This window comes from Sipha flava, unplaced genomic scaffold (genome assembly GCF_003268045.1).
Source record: "Sipha flava isolate LNK unplaced genomic scaffold, YSA_version1 42_pilon_pilon, whole genome shotgun sequence".
Lineage (NCBI taxonomy): Eukaryota > Metazoa > Arthropoda > Insecta > Hemiptera > Aphididae > Sipha > Sipha flava.
The window spans coordinates 750,728-771,418 of record NW_020273159.1 but is presented as its reverse complement, the minus strand read 5'-3'; the positions used below and the strand labels follow the sequence as shown (position 1 = coordinate 771,418).

Sequence of the window (20,691 nt, the reverse complement as noted above, 5' to 3'; positions counted from 1 at the left end):
TGGCATCGAGGCTCATGGTTTATTTTCATCATCTGTAATCCGCACCAAAATATGTACTCATGTACTACATATATATTTCATTTGTTACAGGAAATTGTGTTTTTTTTTTTAAAATTTATTTTTTTATTTTTTTGAGCATTTACATTAAATGCTATTATCATTGATGTGTAGGGTCGAAATTGAACATGCATATCGAGTTCTGTGATCTGACTACTGCGGCCTCTCACCGTATTTCCTTCAATGCAATCGTGTATCATGGTTTCCTGGTGTCGGAACAAGAAGAGTCGCAGAACAAAATAAAAATATTTACAATATACGTATGAAATAAAATAAACAATAAACTTTATTACGTCGCAATAAACCGATCGATGTGTACCAAACTTTACGGCGGCATAAATAGCCTGCAGGTTCAAAACCGTTTATTGAGGCGTCCGGAGGATCTTCCTCGTTCGTATATATTATACCAAAGAAATCGTAATTTATTATCACAACTTATAATCGAAACAATGACCAGCTTTTAACGTCCTCGGGTTATTGGATAACAAAACGGACCCGTATTGTTCACGGTCGCAATATTCCCGGTACGAAAAAACTTTATAGTCCACAGCTCACCGGATTTTGCGATGAGGGCATTGTAATGGAGATGACCAGAACAAGGCCGATGGTTTCACACGTAAACGTGGACCAAGAAACCGATATTCGAACAAAGTTAGCAAAACTCGTACTTTACATTGTACGCTATATAGTACCGCTATTTCCTATTTTGTAGAACTTTGTCTTCAGTTTACCAACTGGAAAACAATAGACAGTGGTTTTTAAATGTCTATATATGTAAATTACGTATTATGTGCAATCAATCGCATTGCTGTTTAACTCTATTTAATTCAGTTTTGATAACGATGAGTAATTGCATCAAGTTCCAGCTTTAATATTAATTTATTATCAATAATAAATTTAACCCTCTATTAGTTATTATTACATACTATTTATATAATTAAGTTAAAATATTTTCATAATTGTCGATATATGTGTGTAATGTGTGTGATTTATTACAAAAATCCATATAAAGTATAAATAATACTTGCAATGAAAGAAACTTGTATTAAAATCAATCTTATCATGTGAAATTGGTTTGAAATATTTTTAGATAACCAGAAAAAAAATGATACATGAATAATATTAACATTTATTCATAACAATGCAATTATAAATATTCAATTTATGGAATTTAAACCCATTTAAGATTACATATTACACTAATTTCATTATCATAATTGCCATGTATCCATCCCGGACTTAAATAAATAAATCAGTATCTAAAATTATTTATGTTTTTGAGATTTATTTATAATATTTATTAATGACTTACTGATTATCGTGGATTTTTTAATTCGAGAAGAATAACATAAATATACGTAAGAATTTCTTTAATCGTTTATGTAGAAATACAATTTTTCATCAATATTATAATATATATTAAATAATAAAAAATTATAAAATTACGTAAAAGTAATTTTTCATACTTTGTGATTGTTTGGTCAAATTATTAGTAAGAATACATTTCACATATAAGTAACTTTCATTTTTATTGATCAAATTTGTTTTTTTTTTTGTTAATCTATGTATTTTTCATTACTTAATTATATTATAATACAAATTTTTCTTCAAAAGTGCACTATTTTATGACTTATAATTACCTATATGTTTGTAAAATTTTATAGCAAACTCAAAAGTAAAATAAAATATAAACCTGCTAAACACTTAACCTTCAACATTCACCATATTTGATGTATCAAAAGTAATTATAAAATTCAGCTACTTTTTTGTCACAACAATACAATGACATAAAACCAGTAATAAAATTAAATTTACAAATGACTCATAAAAAATTAGTTATTTACGCATATTTATCGTTTGTTAATTTATTAAATATTTGCCTCGCCTAGGAAACAGTCAGTAACTATGTTGCTATTTGTGTTTCATTGTTATGCAATCATAATAATATTATAAAGTAAGACAATCTCATTCGTTTTACATACAATTAGGTTAGTGTAAAATATAATTTTCCATTTTACCAAACCTAAAAAATAAAAATAAAAATAATAAAATTGGTATTATGAGTGATACAATCATTTGTAAGCCATATGTTATATATTTTCTGATTTTATATTAAAATAAGAATATAAATTATGAAAGTAATTACTCATTATTTTAGAAATTCGTTAATGTCAAATGAAAATAACTATAAATGAATATATTTTTTTTCATTTTACTAAACCGTTATTTAGACTGTTGTGTTAAAGGGAAGTTTAAACTATGCAATATTATCCCGAAGCCTTTTGCACCTTTTGCAGTATTTTTCTCTTGATAGCCCCCCCCCTATCCTTAATTAGATAAGTAATCATATTATGAGTTATTTATAGAAAAAAAAATTGTATTACAATAAACTTAAATTGCTGCAAATTTCCAAATTATTATTATTTCTCGAAAAGAATAATACCTACTTTACTGAAAAATATTATATTAAATACATAAAGACAAAATATATTGATTTGGCTTTAACTTTTTTATCAACTACTTTCGATATAAAAACGTATCTTGGAGATGAATAAGCTTCAAAATTTAATAGAACCATTTTCTTTACATTATTAAATATAATATTATTCTGCTCTTATTATTTATGTTATAATTCAAATTCAGTAACTTTTATGAGCTGCCTATTTCCTTCAAAAAACTACAATTTTTATAGTCTTTTTTATGACCAAGGAAATATCCGACAGCTTCTAGAAAGTTTTATCCTTTTTTTTTTTCATTTCATTAAACCCCATTAATATAGAATATCGTCGTACCATAGCCAAAGTAACTAAATATTATACATTTATTAATATTATTGAAAGTATATATTTTTTATATACATTAAATAGTCATTATTTTGTGAGCTAAATTATTCAAGCTGAACAAAATTACCTCGAGTTTAGTTTATTAAAAAAATTTAGTTTTTCTTTACTAATTTTAAATTTAATTTTCGAGCATTAAAATCTCAATAACTAATAACAACCGGTTCTTAAAATAAAAAATTATTTAGTTTTATAAGTAAGTTAAACCTTATGTTTAATGTAGTCTTATAATATTTTAACATTTTTTTACACTAAATTATAGTAAAATAAAGTATGATATTTAGTTACGGTAACTATTATTTTTTCATAAAATTTCTGTTTGTTTTAATAAAAGAAGTAAGTATAATCAATAGTTTTTTTTTTTTTTTTTATTAACATAAATGTCGATAATATTTTATAATACATCTAATTATAGTTTATTTTTACCATAAAATATGTTTTTTTTTTTTTTTAATAGTATATTTTTTGAGTACATTAGTTTTAATAAAATCAGTTCAAATTATAGGGTTAACCTCACTAAAACAATTTTATCTGAAATTTTTCATTTAATTAAAGTATCAAAACATTGTTGGAATTTATGCTTTTACAATATTATTAGCATAACAAATACAATGTAAAGCTATTTTTCATTTTATATTGATTTTATTAAAAGCTAATTTTATTACTTATAATAATATACACTTATCATTATTTTTAAGTATATCTACATATTTTATAATTACTTTTTTTGATAAAACAATTATTATTTGAATTTCGATGGTTACATTTTTGTGTATTCTATAATAATCGTTAATAAACGAACATATTTATCTTTGTATATGTACTCTTAATGACTGCAGATGATATTGATATTTGTTATGATTATTAATCATTTAACTATCATAACACTTAGTACTCAAAGAATATTTACTATTTTTTATCGTAAGAATATAAGATGATAGGTATTACGTTTTAAAAGTATTAATGACAATTATTACATTATAAGATCTTATGATATTATATTATACGAGTATGTGTATCCATTATGTATTTTTTGTTATTATAAAATAAAATACTTATTACTTTAAAAAAGTTAATCAATCATTCATATTTATGTTAAATATAAAATACCTTGAAATTTCATATATAAAATTAGAAAATGTATATTAAATACTGATATTGATTTATCAATAATTGAGCTCCAAGATCTTTTTTAGTCAACATTTTTAGCACACCAAAAGCTAGTATTGCATACGTAGAAAATTTTTCTATATCTTTATTGTTAAAATAATATACCGTGTTAATATACAATTATAATATTATAATAATAACATGTAAACAACATACTTGGCTCTTTATTTAGAAATATTTAATCATTAAAATATAAGTAAATGTATTAATCCAAGTGTTTGTAAAAACATGAATGATATATTTTTCAATTTATATAAACCATTCATAGGAGTACGCACAAAGATAGCAGGTATATGCTCTTGCTACCCCTGAACGGTTTAAATAGATTTGTAAGGGTCAAACAGTCTAAAATGGGCTATCGTATAATGCTCATTAAAAAATAAATTTGTTTATCCAAAAAGCGCATTGAATTATCAAGCTAATCTTTTCTATGTTTTAATAGATAATAGGTTAAAAAATCAAACAGTATCTACACACTTCTACAGTAAACTATGTCTAATATTATGCCGCTTGTATGAACAAAATGGACCGATAAAAATATTCTCTGCCTCTGACTTAAAACTGCGCACTCCTATAGAACCATTAATTATGATCAATTGATAATCTTGCACGCCTTATAAATAATGTTTTAAAATTTCACCTAAGTCGTAAATAATTGAAAAACGTTTAACTTTAATATTTTAATTTTATTATTTTTTATTTTAATCAAACATTGATATTTATAATCATTTTTTTTTTTCTTTTAACTTTCTTTATACGTGAAGTGTTAGGAAAAAAATAATGAAATGTTACTGACCTTAGACTGTACTGGTGATAATAGTTCTTGTTCGAAAACACTTTGTTTAAGTGCCTCGAAATCAACTCGGGATCGATATATCGACAAAACGGTGTTTTCGGAATGTTATGCGTTCGGGTGACCGCGGTTTTCTACGAACGTGCAATCGTTTTACGGGGCGCGTTGAATTAGGCGGAAATATGTGCTCGCAGGAGAAAAATCCGCGTGGGCACATCGTCGAAAACAATTAACTACACGTCACGCGCAGCACTATTATTTCATAACACATAAACACATGCACCTCGTCAACAGGAACATTTCGAGGAACGTTTTGTCGTTCGGCGACGGCACGTTTGTCACGTCTTCGACGGAAAACCATTTCCATTGCAAAGCAGCAGCGCGAATCGCCGTGGTCGTGGTCGTCACGTAATCGAAACGCTCGACGCGTAATGAGTCGTTACGCGAGACGGCGTGCGTCTCCGACGGGGCGCGCGCGGTCGGTTAATTCGTCGACATCGTCACGGTGCCCGTGACGTCGAATCGACCCGGGAACGTGCCGGCCGAAAAATGCCTCTCGGAACGCGATCGGTTAAACGGCCAGTGACCAGCGACGGTACTAGTGGGTGGAGGACGGTGATTCCTTCGCGGTCGTACGATTTTAGAGCGTGTAATTTTTGTAATTATTAACGACCGATTCGATGTTATTAACTTTGTTGAATACTGATATTGGGTTAAAACTCAATATAATTGCATATTAATTAGTAGAAAAAAATTCTCGAGAAGAGTATTCGATTATTGGTCTGTGATTGGGCGTGATCGTAACATTTTCCCCGGGCGTTAAAATTCCTAGTTCCACCTCTGCCAGTGACGCGTCGGGGAAACCGTTGCGCACGAACGTAAAACGAACGACCCTCCCAGCGGCTGTGCGTCCGAGAACCGCGTCACCCTCACCGCGCGCTCGGATAAGGTTTCTACGTGCGCACGTCATAATGCCACCGGTGCAGTGTTCGGTCGCACTGACACACGCGCGAAGGTATTCCATGTTCGGAGTACCCTGTCGACCCTACACGGCGTCCGTTCTTACGGGTCGTATTGTTACGAAGGTCTCGCATTGCATTTCACCGCGTCGGATCCGTCGAGGGGAAAAATAATGGAAAAAAAAAAAATAATAACGATAAGGAAAAAAAATACCAGAACAACATGATGGAGATGCTGTCCCGGCCCTGGGGACCGTTGCGGCGCACGTACGCGCACGTGGGCACCCGGTGCAGGTAGTGGCGATTAGGTACCTGCGCGCGCGAATGCGGACCGTCTAATTTTACGGCCGAACCGTGTAAACATACCTGCGTGCACCTGTACACGCGAGGCGTCCGTCGGAGGGAAATATGTACCGGCGTCGTCGTCGTCGTTGCGCGCGCGAACGGAAAAGGACGGTCGCAGGAGGCCGATCCGCCGCCGGGTACGTGCCCCCACCACGCGTGATGCGTGCGTGTGCGTTTCGACCGTGGACGGGTAGGAGGAGGCGGTGCGGCGGTGGTGACCGTGTGCGCTCGGCGGCAACGCGGACCGCAGTGTCCGAGACCGACCGGTAGCCTGCGCAGCACAGCGGCCGCGCGTCCCGTGCGACGGAGTATTTCGCGTCTTCTTGCGTTTCCCTTCGCCGCCCAGCGAATGGGTGTCGTGTCCGTGTACCACGAGGTGACCACCGCGATGACTACCACCGCCGCCGCCGGCCCGTCGTCCACCGCGTCCACCGCGTCGCCCGCGGCCACCAAGTCGACCGCCGCGTCCAACGTGCTGATGTGCCGCCAATGGTGGAAAGTGTGCTGGATGTACGGCGACCAGGAGAAGTACTACAGGCAGCTGTACGGGGCGGCGAAAAAGTCGCCGTCGTCGGCCGCGTTCCCCGGCCGCGGAACTGCTACCGTCATGGAACTGCAGCGCACGTCCACCGTGTCGTTCGCGCCGCCCCGACCGGACGCGTCGCGCCGCGACGATAGGTTAGTGTCGCATCCGTCTTCTCTCTTCGCTTTCAACACCGCCCGCGACGATGGTGCCCCGAATGTGCGAGCCGATTCGGCCCATTTTCTTATAATCGTTCGTAGCGATACTTCAGGGGGTGCAGGGTGCGCGCGCGCGTTGTACGCACCAGTTATACACGTGAACTGCCGTACAGCACCGAACCACTTTTCGAACGCTAATTTCTTCGGTCACACATGTTTACGGTCCCCGGTATTGGACGACAATTTTCTCTTTACACATATTTTGTATACAGACCGCACGTAACTGGCTTATACCGGGCGTGCTCGAGCAGAGTTTTCAGCTCGAAAGCACAAAAGGTTTGATATTAGGTTGAAAACCTAATTTAAACCGCTCGAGAACCGACGTTTATGGAACAGTAGCAAAAATCAAAACGAAACGTAAAAAAAAAAAATGCATTTAATTTTTAAATTTATTTTACCATGCGGATAGGAACTCCGTAAGATTGCTGTTAGTAGGATTAGATAATACGGAGACGCATGAATTAAGTTTTGTCTCGAGCGCGAAAATAACAACTATGACCCGTGTAGTTGGCGCGCACTGCACCAACTGTATCATTTCATAAGTTTTTCAATTGCAGTTTTCTGTTTTACTCATTCGCGTCGCGTAACTCTATTGTTAAATAATGTTTACTACAAGTCAAACGATCGATTTTATAACCGTGCAGGATAAAAAAATCCCCTGTCGCACTTGAATACAGAAACTCGTCTTAATTATTTAATGCATATTAATACGTCCTTTCAACACGGGAACAAAATATTCAGTATACAGTCTCATTTATGCATTGTAAAAAATTTTCAACGCCTCTACCGGTTATCGTAGAATTATTAATGATTTTATATCCTCGTTGTAGTGCTCAGAAGAAATTAAAAAGTTCCCGGGTAAGAAAATTGCTCTTGTTAAAATTTTTATTTTTATGATTTTTTTTTTTTTTTAATAAGACATAAAATATAACGTGATTCGATACTCAAAGCCATCGTTACATTTCGTTCGTGTTTTTATCAAAATATAGTTAGTTATTAATTTTTGCTAGTTTAATACGATTGATGTTTATTTGAACTCGAGTTGTAGATATTTAATTTGTTGATGTTAAATTATTTATGTACAACCAGTGGCGTATACAAGGGGGGTGTTTGGTAGATATGACACCCCCCTTGAGCCGTATCATATATTACATTATTATAGGAATATAGGTAAATCGATAATACAATATGAAATATAAAATAATGCACAATACTAATTACATATATACAGGTTAACATTATCGCGATTGCGACAATACGTGACGAAAATTATTCGTTTACGTTTTCGTGCAACACAAAACGTTTAATAATAATAGGTATTGTAGCATCGAATACTGATATTCGAATAGTCAAATATTCGAATAATTTATGGTAAAGCTATCCGAATTCGAATATACATTACATCTCTATTACAGGTATTATGTTTTAATTTGTACGTATTATATATAACATTTAATAATTATAATTAACACCCCCCTTCAGAAAATCTTAGCTGCGCCACTGTGTACAACTGATGAAAAATAGTTATAAACAATATATTTTAAATTTAAACACGTATAAGTGGCCTATGTATGGGATAAAGGTGAACTCAAAAAACTCAATCGGTTTTTATTTTAATTATACGCCTACGTTATCCGATCAAAAACAAGTAGGTATCGAGAAACTTCTGAATAGATTACGAATGCAAATAAATAAAACGTAGGATTACATGTACGCTATCGTGTTGAATGTGCATTTCCGATCGCTAAAAGAACTTACCTCAACAAAACGTAATTCATGTCCAAATATAATTTTAATATATTATAGTACCAGTCCTGAATAAAACATTTAATACATTTTAGTTCACAAGCTCTTACGTGATTATCGTTCTCGAAATACATTCATCTTCGTAATAATTCTGTAGTAAAAATTGTACACACTTTTTTGGCCTACTTACAAAGTTCATATAATAATTAATACCTCAGTATTTATGTTATGATGTGGATAAAATATACGCACTTCATTCTTTTTGGCAATAAATATTTCGCTAAAATTTCTATACATGGTATCACTTTTATTTACCAATTTTTGTGATAAATTCCAACATATTTGCTATTTTTTTTCTTTAAAATATTTATTTTTCTTATTTATTTCTGTTATTGCTTTGTCGATGCTTCTTTCTTATTGTTGTATACAACTATTTTGATTATTTTGATAAATTACGCTCATAAATTTCATTTTTCCATTAAAATTATAGCGTAATGATTTGATTTATTTTTATTCGGAAATATACTATTGTGTATTTTATGCATATGTAGATGGTCTAGCTTAAAAATATCAAACTTAATAAAAAGCAAAAAAAAAAAAAGAATGCAAGTTGTGTTAACATTTAAATTACATAATGATCACTGAGCGATAATGTTTACAATACTAAATCGTAAAATTATATTTTTAAGATGAATTTGACCGATTGTCTCTGAAAATTGTAACTTCATAAAAACTTGATGACTCAAAAGATTATTATGTATGTGGTAATAGGTACTCACTACGAAATAAAATGTTTTAACATATTAAAATCAATCTAATATCGATTTGAAATTATTTTCAATGCTATGAAAAAATACTTTAAACTGTGTACGAGTACCTGTATACGACTATTATTGAATTGGACGTTGATAAAAACTTTAAAAATTGTTTTTAAAAATTGTTCATATGGAAGTTTTATTTTAAATGTTCTACAATTAAAAAATATTGATTCAGTAGAAAAAGTTCGTCAATAGTTATAAAATATAAATAAATATAATAATTTAATATAAATAGATTATGAGACATAAATTCTCAATTCAGTTTTATTATTTCACGAAATCAACTTCAACAATAGCACAACTGCGAAGCAATAATATTTTATACGCTCGTTTTCTTATTAAAATATGAGATTTAATATCGATGTTTTATGTTAAACTTAAAAATTTGATGCCATAAAAGGAAAATAATAATATGTGTTATAAAGCATGTGCACTGCCTTGTAATATTATTTCCAATAAAAATAGATATTGAGTTCCGGAAAGATGAAAATGATTAATAGCTTATGAAATACATTTTTTTGTATTCAAAAGAACTTGTAAATAATAATAATAATAATGTAAGTATTACATGACATGTCACTGTGATGGTGTGAATACAATAATATAACGCGGTTCAGATAGTATCTTTAAAAAATATAGCTCATTAGAATACTAAAAAAAATAAATAACCCAAACATATGTGATACATAGTAATATATATAAACTTTTAAATATTTCAGAAAGTCACGTACTCGGTGGGTAAAACATTTTGGTAGATTAAACAGATACTTTATCAAGATAATTTGTTCGCATATAAGATAAAAAAAAAAAGACTTACTCATTATTTACAAACTATTTAAAAAAATATATTTAAAAAATTACATCAAATGCAAACAAATCGTATTGTATTATTTTTATTTATTAAAATTAAATATATTATTAAATTTTGAAATTATTACGATTTAAATCGACAAACGGAATAGTTGGTAATTTTCGTTTTATAATCCTCAAACTATGCCAATATTAATCTGTAATTACCATTAAACCATTCCCAACGTATTTAATATGTATTGATTCAAATAAAAATTTTGCACAAAATTTCATTTTATTCAAATAATAATTTACTCTACAATACATAAAATTCTAAAAATGTTTGCTTCAAAATTTTAACATACTCCACATAAACATTCGTCTGGAAGAATATTTCAGACAACGATATCTATTTATAAAAATTCTATATTTTCTTTTGTACGTATGATAATGAAAATAATTTAAAAGTACAAACATAAAAAAAAAAAAAAAAAAAAATAGAAAATGGTATTTAGTGAACCAACTGAGTTGAAACCATTTAGTTTTATTAAACTTGTTCATCAGATATGTACGACTATGAGTAATTAATTTAATGACCTATACAGTTCGTAGAAATAAATAATATAACCAATATACTGTGTACTATGCAGTATTTACAGTATGTCAGGTATATGTCCTATATTATACCGTACACGAACTCTCTCATCACATTGATTTAACGTCGTGAATTTTGCGAACAGATTTTTATGGAATAAAGAGACAGATAATCGATATATATGTGGTATAAATATTGAAAGCTGTCAAATAAGCCTCTAACGGGTACTATTATTTCAGCATAATCGTTTTGCAAGCCAATAAAGCATTACTGTTAGCGACGGAAAAAAAATGCTAATATACAATAGAGATAATTTGAACCGTTCTAATATTCAATATTTTACCCACTATTTCACACTCCATTTACCAGAGTAGATTTTTTCTGTGTTTAACAAAACCTTCGTGACAATTCAAGTGAAACTCAAAAGTTTTTCAGGTTCAAGATATTATTTTTACAATTATTATAGAAATCAAAGTTTTAATTTCTTATATTAAAAAGTTTACCAAATTACTATTCTTTAATCCATAAATTATTTTAAAACTTCTACACTCTTTATTGATTAAAAAATACACATTTGGTTTTTATGATTTACGTATAATTGTTTACTATTACAAGATTTATAAACTGCTTAAAATTAAGTATATACCAAAATAATACATATACGTCATATATATATGTTAACTATTACTATTTGGTTGGATTTGTTAAAGTTTTGAAAATTGGAATGATGTTAATGCGATCATCTCGGTGAAAAGATCCAAAGTTTCTTGAGATACTGACCACATAAATATCCCACCCATGGTAAATGTTGGTTTTCAAATACATTACACATAGGTCCTTTAGGCAGATTAAGTCTTGAAAATAGTATAAATTTCGATTTCCTTGTAAATTTACCGGTAAAATATAATTCGGTCCTTGAATAATCCACTTACACGCTATATTGAAAAAAAAACTATATATTATATAGTGCCCTAAAATGGTGACGGCATAAACTACTACAATAGTGTGCCCCACCAATAAAAAAGATCCCTTATTCCCTTGTTTAAACGCCGTTATTCATGATCGATTTGAACGAATGGCGATTCGAAATTCTTGTTGCAAAGTTACATTGAAACCATTGTCAATTGTTTGGAGGAAAAAGGTTTGAAATTCGTTACTATTCAATGACTACAATTAAATATACGAAGGTAAATCTCGATATACAAGCCCCGGGAAAAAAGAATTGACTTTGAATATTTTCCCAATATTTTCCCAAAAGTCAATTCAACTTAACTCAGATAAATTAATTTCCTGTTGACAAATTTTTTGTTGATAGTTAATCTCAAGAATAGCTTAATAACATATTTTTGAATGCCCAAAAAGAATTTCTTATGTCTACAATTCATTACCTAAAAAATTTCAAATTAATTTAATGTTTTGAAACTTGCGTTACTACTAATTTTATATTTACCAATATCTTTATTAAAAATCAAATTAAATCAATTAAACAACAATTTATTATATGGCATTTTCTTAAATTGTGTTGTAATAACAAATAATGAACTAATTATAAACAATATAAAATATTTTACAAATCTTTGTTAACGTTAATTTGTATTATTCGCTATATCTACACCCATATTTTAAATATTCCTGCATAAATATACACAAGTAATTTAAATCGCATTAATATTTTCAATCGTCTTCATTTTGTCATTCTTACTTGCATTCTTTAAATTTAAAAATGTTTCAAGCTGATTTAAGAAAATTATAATAACTACAGTATTTATAGTCAAGTTATTTTTAAAATTATTTTATATAAATTTATGATGCTTATTCATGTCTGCAATTTAATATTTATTTAGAAATCAAATTAATACGATGTTCAATTTAAATGAATAACCATGGTTCTACATGCAAATAAAACTGTGCGATTTCAGTAATAAGAGCATAGTTGAATTTAAAGATTAGATACATTTTGAAATTATTAAGTTAATGATAAGGTTATATTGGTTTCTAAAATAATTTTTATAACATAAAATGATTCATAACACGAAAATAAGCTTATTAAGTTTAAATACGTATTTAAAAAACAATTTTGTCATTAACAGGATAACATACTATTCTCTATAATTCATATTTAATACAGTTAATAGTAACTGAGTAAAACTAATATAATTAAATATATAAATATATTTTAATTATCTGTTATAGTCTAATTTATTATACAGTATTTTTTGTACCAGTATTAAATGTAAATTATTTTTGTGAATTTGATGCAAGTAGGTACCTATTTATGTTTAATCCAAAAATTATTTATTTAGAGAAAATTCACTATTATTTAATCACATTATCTTATTGATAAAAGAACATAATATAATTTATGCATAGAAAATGTGTTCGATTTTTTGTATAAGTAAGAGTATTGTACGTAAAAAGGCACTTAAAAAAAAGTTGTATTGCGAAAGGTTACGCAGAAGAAACGAGGGAAACTTCAATAGGGCGCTCACCCTTCCACAGCTGCACTTTTACTCGATGATGATGAAATCTTCTACTTTTTTCTTTCCATTCCTAAGCCGGCTTGATCCTTTTTATCCTTCACCCCTCAACGTGTACATAATACCCGTTTCGGTTTAATCGCTTCAATATCGCATCGAGAGCTCTTTACGAAATTTCACGTCTTGCGAAACCACGTAAAAAAAACCTACCCTAAACTATAGTTCAGTAACGACCCCGAACATTGAAGTACATTGCCCATCCCGGGTGTGTATACATACGTACAACATGGTTTTATTAACGTCAACAAGCTTTCCTCCTTCACAACATATCAGGTTTTTTTTCCATCTATCGTTTTTATCAGAATTTAATTTTCTCATCGTCAAATTGTATAAAACCAACTTGAATTACGAAATTCAGTAAAAACAGTATGTCATAGTTTAATTTTATGATGAATTCACGCATCTACAACTGATAAATAAATTTCTCTACTTTTTGAAATTGTCAAAATAAATTATTAAATACATTATTTAAATAATATATAAACTGAGCGTGTATATTCAGATTGATATTATGAATTACACTATTTATTTCTATACCGCGAGCATTATTTTGTATTTTGGTAATAGTACATTTTAATTTCATATGAATTGGTTTTATGAAAAGCTTTTTACAGTAAAATGTCTACATAATCAATTTTAACAAATTCAGAATTAATTTTCACATAAGGTTTCAAAACCTTATTTATTCGGCAAGTATATGTAAATGGTGTGTTTTTATGTCGAAGGTAAATTGAGTTCTACAAGATTTCAGTCACATGCATTCGTTAAGGAAGATAATTTTAAATAAAAAAAACTTAAAAACAAATATAATATTTGTTATTTGTGATTTACAGTACAACGTTAAGAATATAAAATTCTTTTAACACAAATACTCCAAACGTATGAGAAAGCGAAGATTTTTTTTTTCATTATACATTTTTCACTGTTAAAAATTAGCTGTACACACATACCTGTTATTAACGTATATCGAATTTAAAATTAAATATAAATATCGTTTATTTGTCCATTCCTTTCGGTCTCCTTCCACAAAACACTGATACACACATATATACGCACCACATGAACCTGACAATAATAACTCATCGCTGAAAAATCCCGTGCACGTCAATTTTCAGGCTGTCAATTATAAAAATAGTTACTATATGTAATATTTTCCCATAGAGTCGTTTATCTGTCGGTTATCATTTACGGTTACTAGGTCGATATCCTCTAAGAAATGGTGAGAAAAAACCTTATCAACTTCAATGAATTTTAAAAAAACTAGAATCCAGTTAACTTCACCTTTGAGTTAATTCACAATATGGACAATTGTAAATTGTAATATTAATTGCTTTATAATATTTTTAACTAATGATTTTTTAACAAATAACTCTTAGATCATAAAATTAAAGTGCGTGAATAATTTTTATACCTATCCGGGACAGTAAAAATATCATCAATTTCTTAACGTTTATTACAAGTTTAGTATATGAGAAATCGAAAACATTTTTTTTGGTATTTTAATCATTTGAAAAGCTCTCGAAAAAAAAAGATTTTAAAATATTTTTGTACATTATTAAATAATTATATTATTTTATGGCAGTTCGTGAACTTCTGATTTTTACTTTTCCGAAATATTAATTGAAGCATCACAAATTCTAGTAAAATCGATTTTTCTCTTCACCTCAATTAGGCTTTTATCCGGTCAATTAACTCTTAAACCAGACGGTCCGTAACAACTCTGATTGTTTTCTAGTTATTTCGTTAAAATGTAATATCGATATTAACTGAGTTTTCTATAGAAATTCCATCATTTTATCTCACGGGCTCAGACTAATAATAAATCAAAATGAAATAGTCTCTTTTACTTCTTATTTCAAACCATTGACATATCGTTAAATTTTCCGCACACTAACGTACTCGTGCGTAAATTAAAATGCACAAGAAATAGTACTTTTACCACATTAAACAACCGGTTCACAGCGGTGGCCACCAGGTTTTGATGTGTTATACCAAGTGTGCGGAGACACACAGACAACACTAACGAACGATAACATCTCGTAAAATAAAAAATAAAAAATTAAGATTTCCAGTTGATAACTATTACATGTAGGCACTACTCACTACTCAGCAGATACACCCGACTGAAGAGAAATCTGTAGAAATTATTCGGTTCAATAGAAGAAAAAAAAATAAACGTTCTCTTTTATCAAATCGAACACTCGAAGTGTACAATATTTTATTGAAATCAGGTACTTTTATATCACTTAACAAAAATCTTGATTGTGGATTATCAGGGCAAATTGGTTAAATATTATTTATTTTATTCAAAAATAAAGAAACAAAAAAATTGCTGAAGTGTAAAATCAGTGTATTACACAATATGTTTTTTTATTATTTCAATAGATATCGAGTAATATAGTTGTAGGTACATAATAAATAGACTAACGTATTTGCTAAGAAATATTTTACGCAGAATATTGCTTGACAAAATGTTAGTGTGATAATATTGAAAAGCTTTAAGAAAATATTTATTTATTTTTAAGGCGAGTCGGTTTTTATTTTTTAAATACAACAATCGCTTTACATTTACAATTACTATAGTCATCGGAGAAGAAAAAAAAACATGATCGATAAACAAATAGTTAACGTCGATAGAAAAGTAACGTGGAAGGAAAAATATACATAAATGGATTGAGTTAATTTCAAATATTATGTTTTTATAAGAGATTCCTTTATTCAAAGTAAATTCATTTTTAGCGAACCATCGGCAAACATGACTTGATATTTTTAGCTGAATGTTATTTAAAGTTTGATCATTTAGAAGGAACAAATTATTTCGTCAGAATAGATATAGAATTTAAGTAGGTAGAAATAAATATATTTGAAAAAATTGTTTTAAATTTAATTTATCAAATAGCGTTTATAATTAAAATCGTGATGTGGTGGTATTTTTATTTATTTTTTACACGCTTTATACGATACGATTATCAGGTCGCATTTTAACGGTTTTTGATGTTCAGTTTTTATCGTCAATACACCTGGAACAATCTAATTAGCTGTATAGAAGTATAAGAAGTCCTCGTTTGCACCATCGCCGTAATATTGCGACGCCGTGAAATAAACAAAAGAAAGATCAAAACTCGTAAAAAGACTATACATATATAGTACACATAAAAGCGACGAGTACTCCATACTCACAAACAGACGTGGTTGGTAAACATCGTTAAGTGTACATACTCAAAGAATATTGTGACTAAAAATTCAAGAGACACACTAGTACGAAATTGTCAATTTAGTCTTATTTTATCGCTTTTATTAAGGCTCATGGTGTACGGCCTTTTACATATTGCGCAGAATTGTTAAACTATATTTTATATTTTGCATTTTTGCTGAAATTCAACTGAACCCATTAAAATAATTTATATTTTTCAAAAGCAAATCCAATTCATACTTATTTTTCGTTCGATAACAAGACAAGAATACTATTGTTTATCCGTTACAGTAAAATATATCATATTTTTGGTTTAATTATCTTGAATGACTATGATTTTAAATTTAAAATCCTTGTTGGCCTTTACGGTTTTTTATTTTTATTCTTCGGATAATAAATGTATTTAAAAAAATAAAAAATTTTCTCTGAAGTACGTTTGTATAGTAAAATATTGTATTCAAGAAATGATATAAAAATTATTCATTCTTCTTCGTCGTGCCACCCTCCTCTGTATGAAAATAACTTTCCAGGCTTAAAGGTTATGAATACAACTTTATTAATCATTCTTATTGGTTTTCATAATTTTATAACGTAAATGGAATTTTTACGCAGTTTCCTAATTGATAAATCCAATGTGTTATTCGTAGTGAACCTCAATAATTTTTTTTTCGATTTGATATCGGTTAGAGACTATAATTTTAATTGCTGTGCAATTCTAAAAAAAAAAAAATGTTAATATACCTCCACAACACGAGGCGACCTGCACGTTCGGTGTCAGCTATGCGACGGACGTTATCCTGACGTTTGACCTGTTTCATTCTTATGCATTTTTTTGTGGAGCCACTAGTGAGTCTGTATGTCAATCCAACCGAATCGTTAAGATAATGGATTACCACCATGGTGTACATGTGTGACAATGATCTGTTGTCAACTTAATCGTCGTCGAGTCCGTCTTGTACACAGGATACGTGACTTTTGAAGCCGCAAGAACGCGTGCCTGCCTATACAGTGTGTGGCGGAATGTACGATTGGTCCATGCAGGAGGTATATTAAATTATACTCCTATTTTTTTCTTCCGTTCTTCTTTTCTTCTTCTTTTTTTTTTTATTAGGCTCATACGTGATTGTATTTTCCGTCCGACCGCAAGTATACATTCGTCGTTCTCACATACATATACGATTATTGTTGATGTTATTATATGATATTTTATTTTATTATTATTGCCACTATTATTATTTTTATTATTATTATTATTCGTTACCTCTGTTTCTATTTTTTATTTTTTTTTATTTTTTACTTCTTTTGAATGATACCGGCCGTGCATTACACTTACAACTGCTGCGGTACGTGCAAGCCGAGAGAACAACGCACCGATAGATAGATTATTATCTTTTAATTTTATCCGCCACGAACGAACCGTGACGATAGAAACGCTGACAGACGTGTTCGACGGAATCCACGGGTATACCTGCTGCCAACTTCGATCGAGGCGTGTGCAATTCGACACCGCGATTCGAGCATATTACCATTCGTAGATTCGCGGGAAAACAAAAAAATTAAAATCAACATTACGATATCCCTCTGTATACATATATCAAATAATTTCTCATGAGTAATTTGATATGGCAGTCAAACAAGGACGATTCCCGGCATTAACTATTTATACTCGAGAAGGACATTGTTTATGAGTGTTGAATACTATCTTACCGATTTTAATATTTTCAGAACTATGAAGGTTAATCAAAATTAAAACTGAAATACAAGTCTATTTCTAAATTTTTTTTCTTCGTATAGATTATTATATGTATTGAAGTGTATAGAATAAACTCTAATGTACAGTACAGGATGCATAATATTTAAAACAAAAACTTTTATTATTTTTGGTGATATACGAAAAATATTGAAATTTAAAATAAATTTAAAATCGTATGATTAATATGCTATTCTGTCGTTGATTTAAGAGGTAAGTTAAACTATTTACTCCTCATACGCGCAACAGATGTTTATAAATGGAGTTCACCTGTAGCTTAGTATGAAAAAATTATGAATACCCGTTTGCACGTATAGGGTGTTACTGCGTGTTTTTATTATTTGAGAAAAAGTGCTTTGCGTGTTGTTAGCTCGGAGAATTTCGCTAAAACGGTATCTTTTGACACGTACATAATAGTGACTACATAACTTTGGTCACGACTTTGTGCATATGTAACTTTAAATATATAACACGATACATTAAAATGTAAATATATTAATATAAATGCATGCGACAAAAGTTCAAAGATATGGTTAAAAGAAATGGTCGAAAAGCCCTCGTGGTTTTGACTTGGACGTAGCGTTATATTATTTTATGTGTATATATTTTTTCCTCATCGATGTTTTTCGAGTTTATTTTACAGTTACTTATACATACTAAGTATATATTCCACATGAATGTACACAAGCTACGACTTATAATACACATTGAAACGCACAAATATATATCATCATGAGAGACTACTTATAAATGTAATCCGTCGTTACGAGTTTAAATCGGTTCCATTATCCAAATAGTCGAAAAATGTTAATTCGTCCGGCGGGGCAAACGGTTATTGAGTGAAAATCACCGTTATCAAAACGGTTTGTCCCGTCCGCGGCGGCATTAAACACCCACCGGCCTGATAATGACCGTGTTTTTTAAAGTTCCCCCCGTGATCATGTCGACGGAACGAAAACGTAACGCTGCACCACGAACGCATTTTACGACGGTGTAACGCACGCGTACAAATCATCACCAGAAGGATGGTCAGCGTACGCGTATAGGCGTGTCACGGGAGCCGCTGCAGCATTCCAAACGGTCGTCCTTTACCCGTCGCCCTGGTAATAATTATTTTTACGTGTACGCCCGTTTTCGCGCTCGTGTTGGCGCGTATACGCGCCGCGCGCGTGCGTCCGGTCCGCAGATCCGTACACGATTTCGCCGAGCTAATTTGCAATATAACACCACGGATAGATGTTTTTTTTTATTTAATTTTTTTTATTCGTTTTCGATGTACGCGTATCGACACGCACGTGTGTACGTGCAGTGTACGGCGTATCTGCCGTGGCGTCCGTACGCCTATTCGCGACGTCCACGAATTATTAATGGTCTCGTAGCCCTGGTCGTCGTTAGAGCCCGTAAAGTCGACGTGCAAAACATTTCACCGTGCGCACGCCGTACGTAAACGCACACGACCGGTACACCGGCCAGCACCACGAGGACCGATATACATGTATAAAATGCGTGTTGTGTACAGCGCGCACGTATATAATGTACGTCGATCGACGGTCGGCACGCAATTTGTCTAGACGTCTTCGACGTACACCGCGTGCGTAAATATATACTCGCACCACGCGCTCACGACGATATGTACTCTCTCTCTCTCTCTCTCTCTCTCTCTCGGGGGGAGAAGAGAAGATGTATTCTGTTCGATCGGCGATTGCAGCGTGCGACTTTGCAGCGAAAAAAAAAAAAAATAAATGAATAAAAAACGGATCGTCTCCGCGAAACACGGTTTCGACATGAAACGCGAGGCGATATCGTCGTCGCCATCTGTTCCGTAAGAACAACGTTTTTCGAATCGTTATGAAGTAGTTTATTCCGAGCCTAATGCGTGCACCACTCGACGTACGTGCAGCAGCGCGGAATACGTCCCCTCGCCGCTAATCTAGAACATTACAATAATTATTACGTAATGTACGGCTTCTCGAAAACGCCATTTCAATTACTCCTGCGGTCTGAAATCTGCTCCGATCGTCGTCGTCGTAAGACGATTTCGTTAATTGGCACCAGACGTATCACTCGCTTGCGTGTGTGGCACATGACGATAATAACGTTACGATATGAAACCTTCAGCTTCCATGCGATCGTACATCGCAATACCGGATCTAGAGAGGGAAAACAAGTGGGAACTCCTTGCTCCGGGCGTGTTTGGACGAGAAACGTCTCGATTGTGTTGGATGGTGTTAGATTTTGGTTTATTTCAAAACTAAAGAAACCCATAATATGAAAACTAAACCAAATCCAACTATTCAATTTAATTATTTCATTTCATACCTTCAAATTCGTACGTGGATAGTGCTCTTAGTGAGGCAT

General features: G+C 31.5%; 1 protein-coding gene across 3 annotated transcripts in view; it reads left to right on the top strand.

The window, feature by feature from the left end:
• Positions 1-20,691, top strand: part of LOC112689092 (protein prickle-like) — a 152,129-nt gene that overhangs the window by 87,503 nt on the left and 43,935 nt on the right. Inside the window, exon 1 of one of the 3 annotated variants that reach the window (XM_025562607.1) lies at positions 6,402-6,842. The exons of the other annotated variants lie outside the window; for them this stretch is intronic. Within the exon in view, the coding sequence (XP_025418392.1) occupies positions 6,514-6,842 (329 nt within the window). The 5' untranslated portion in view covers positions 6,402-6,513. Of the gene's footprint in view, positions 1-6,401; positions 6,843-20,691 lie in introns of those variants that run through there. 3 annotated transcript variants of the gene reach the window in all.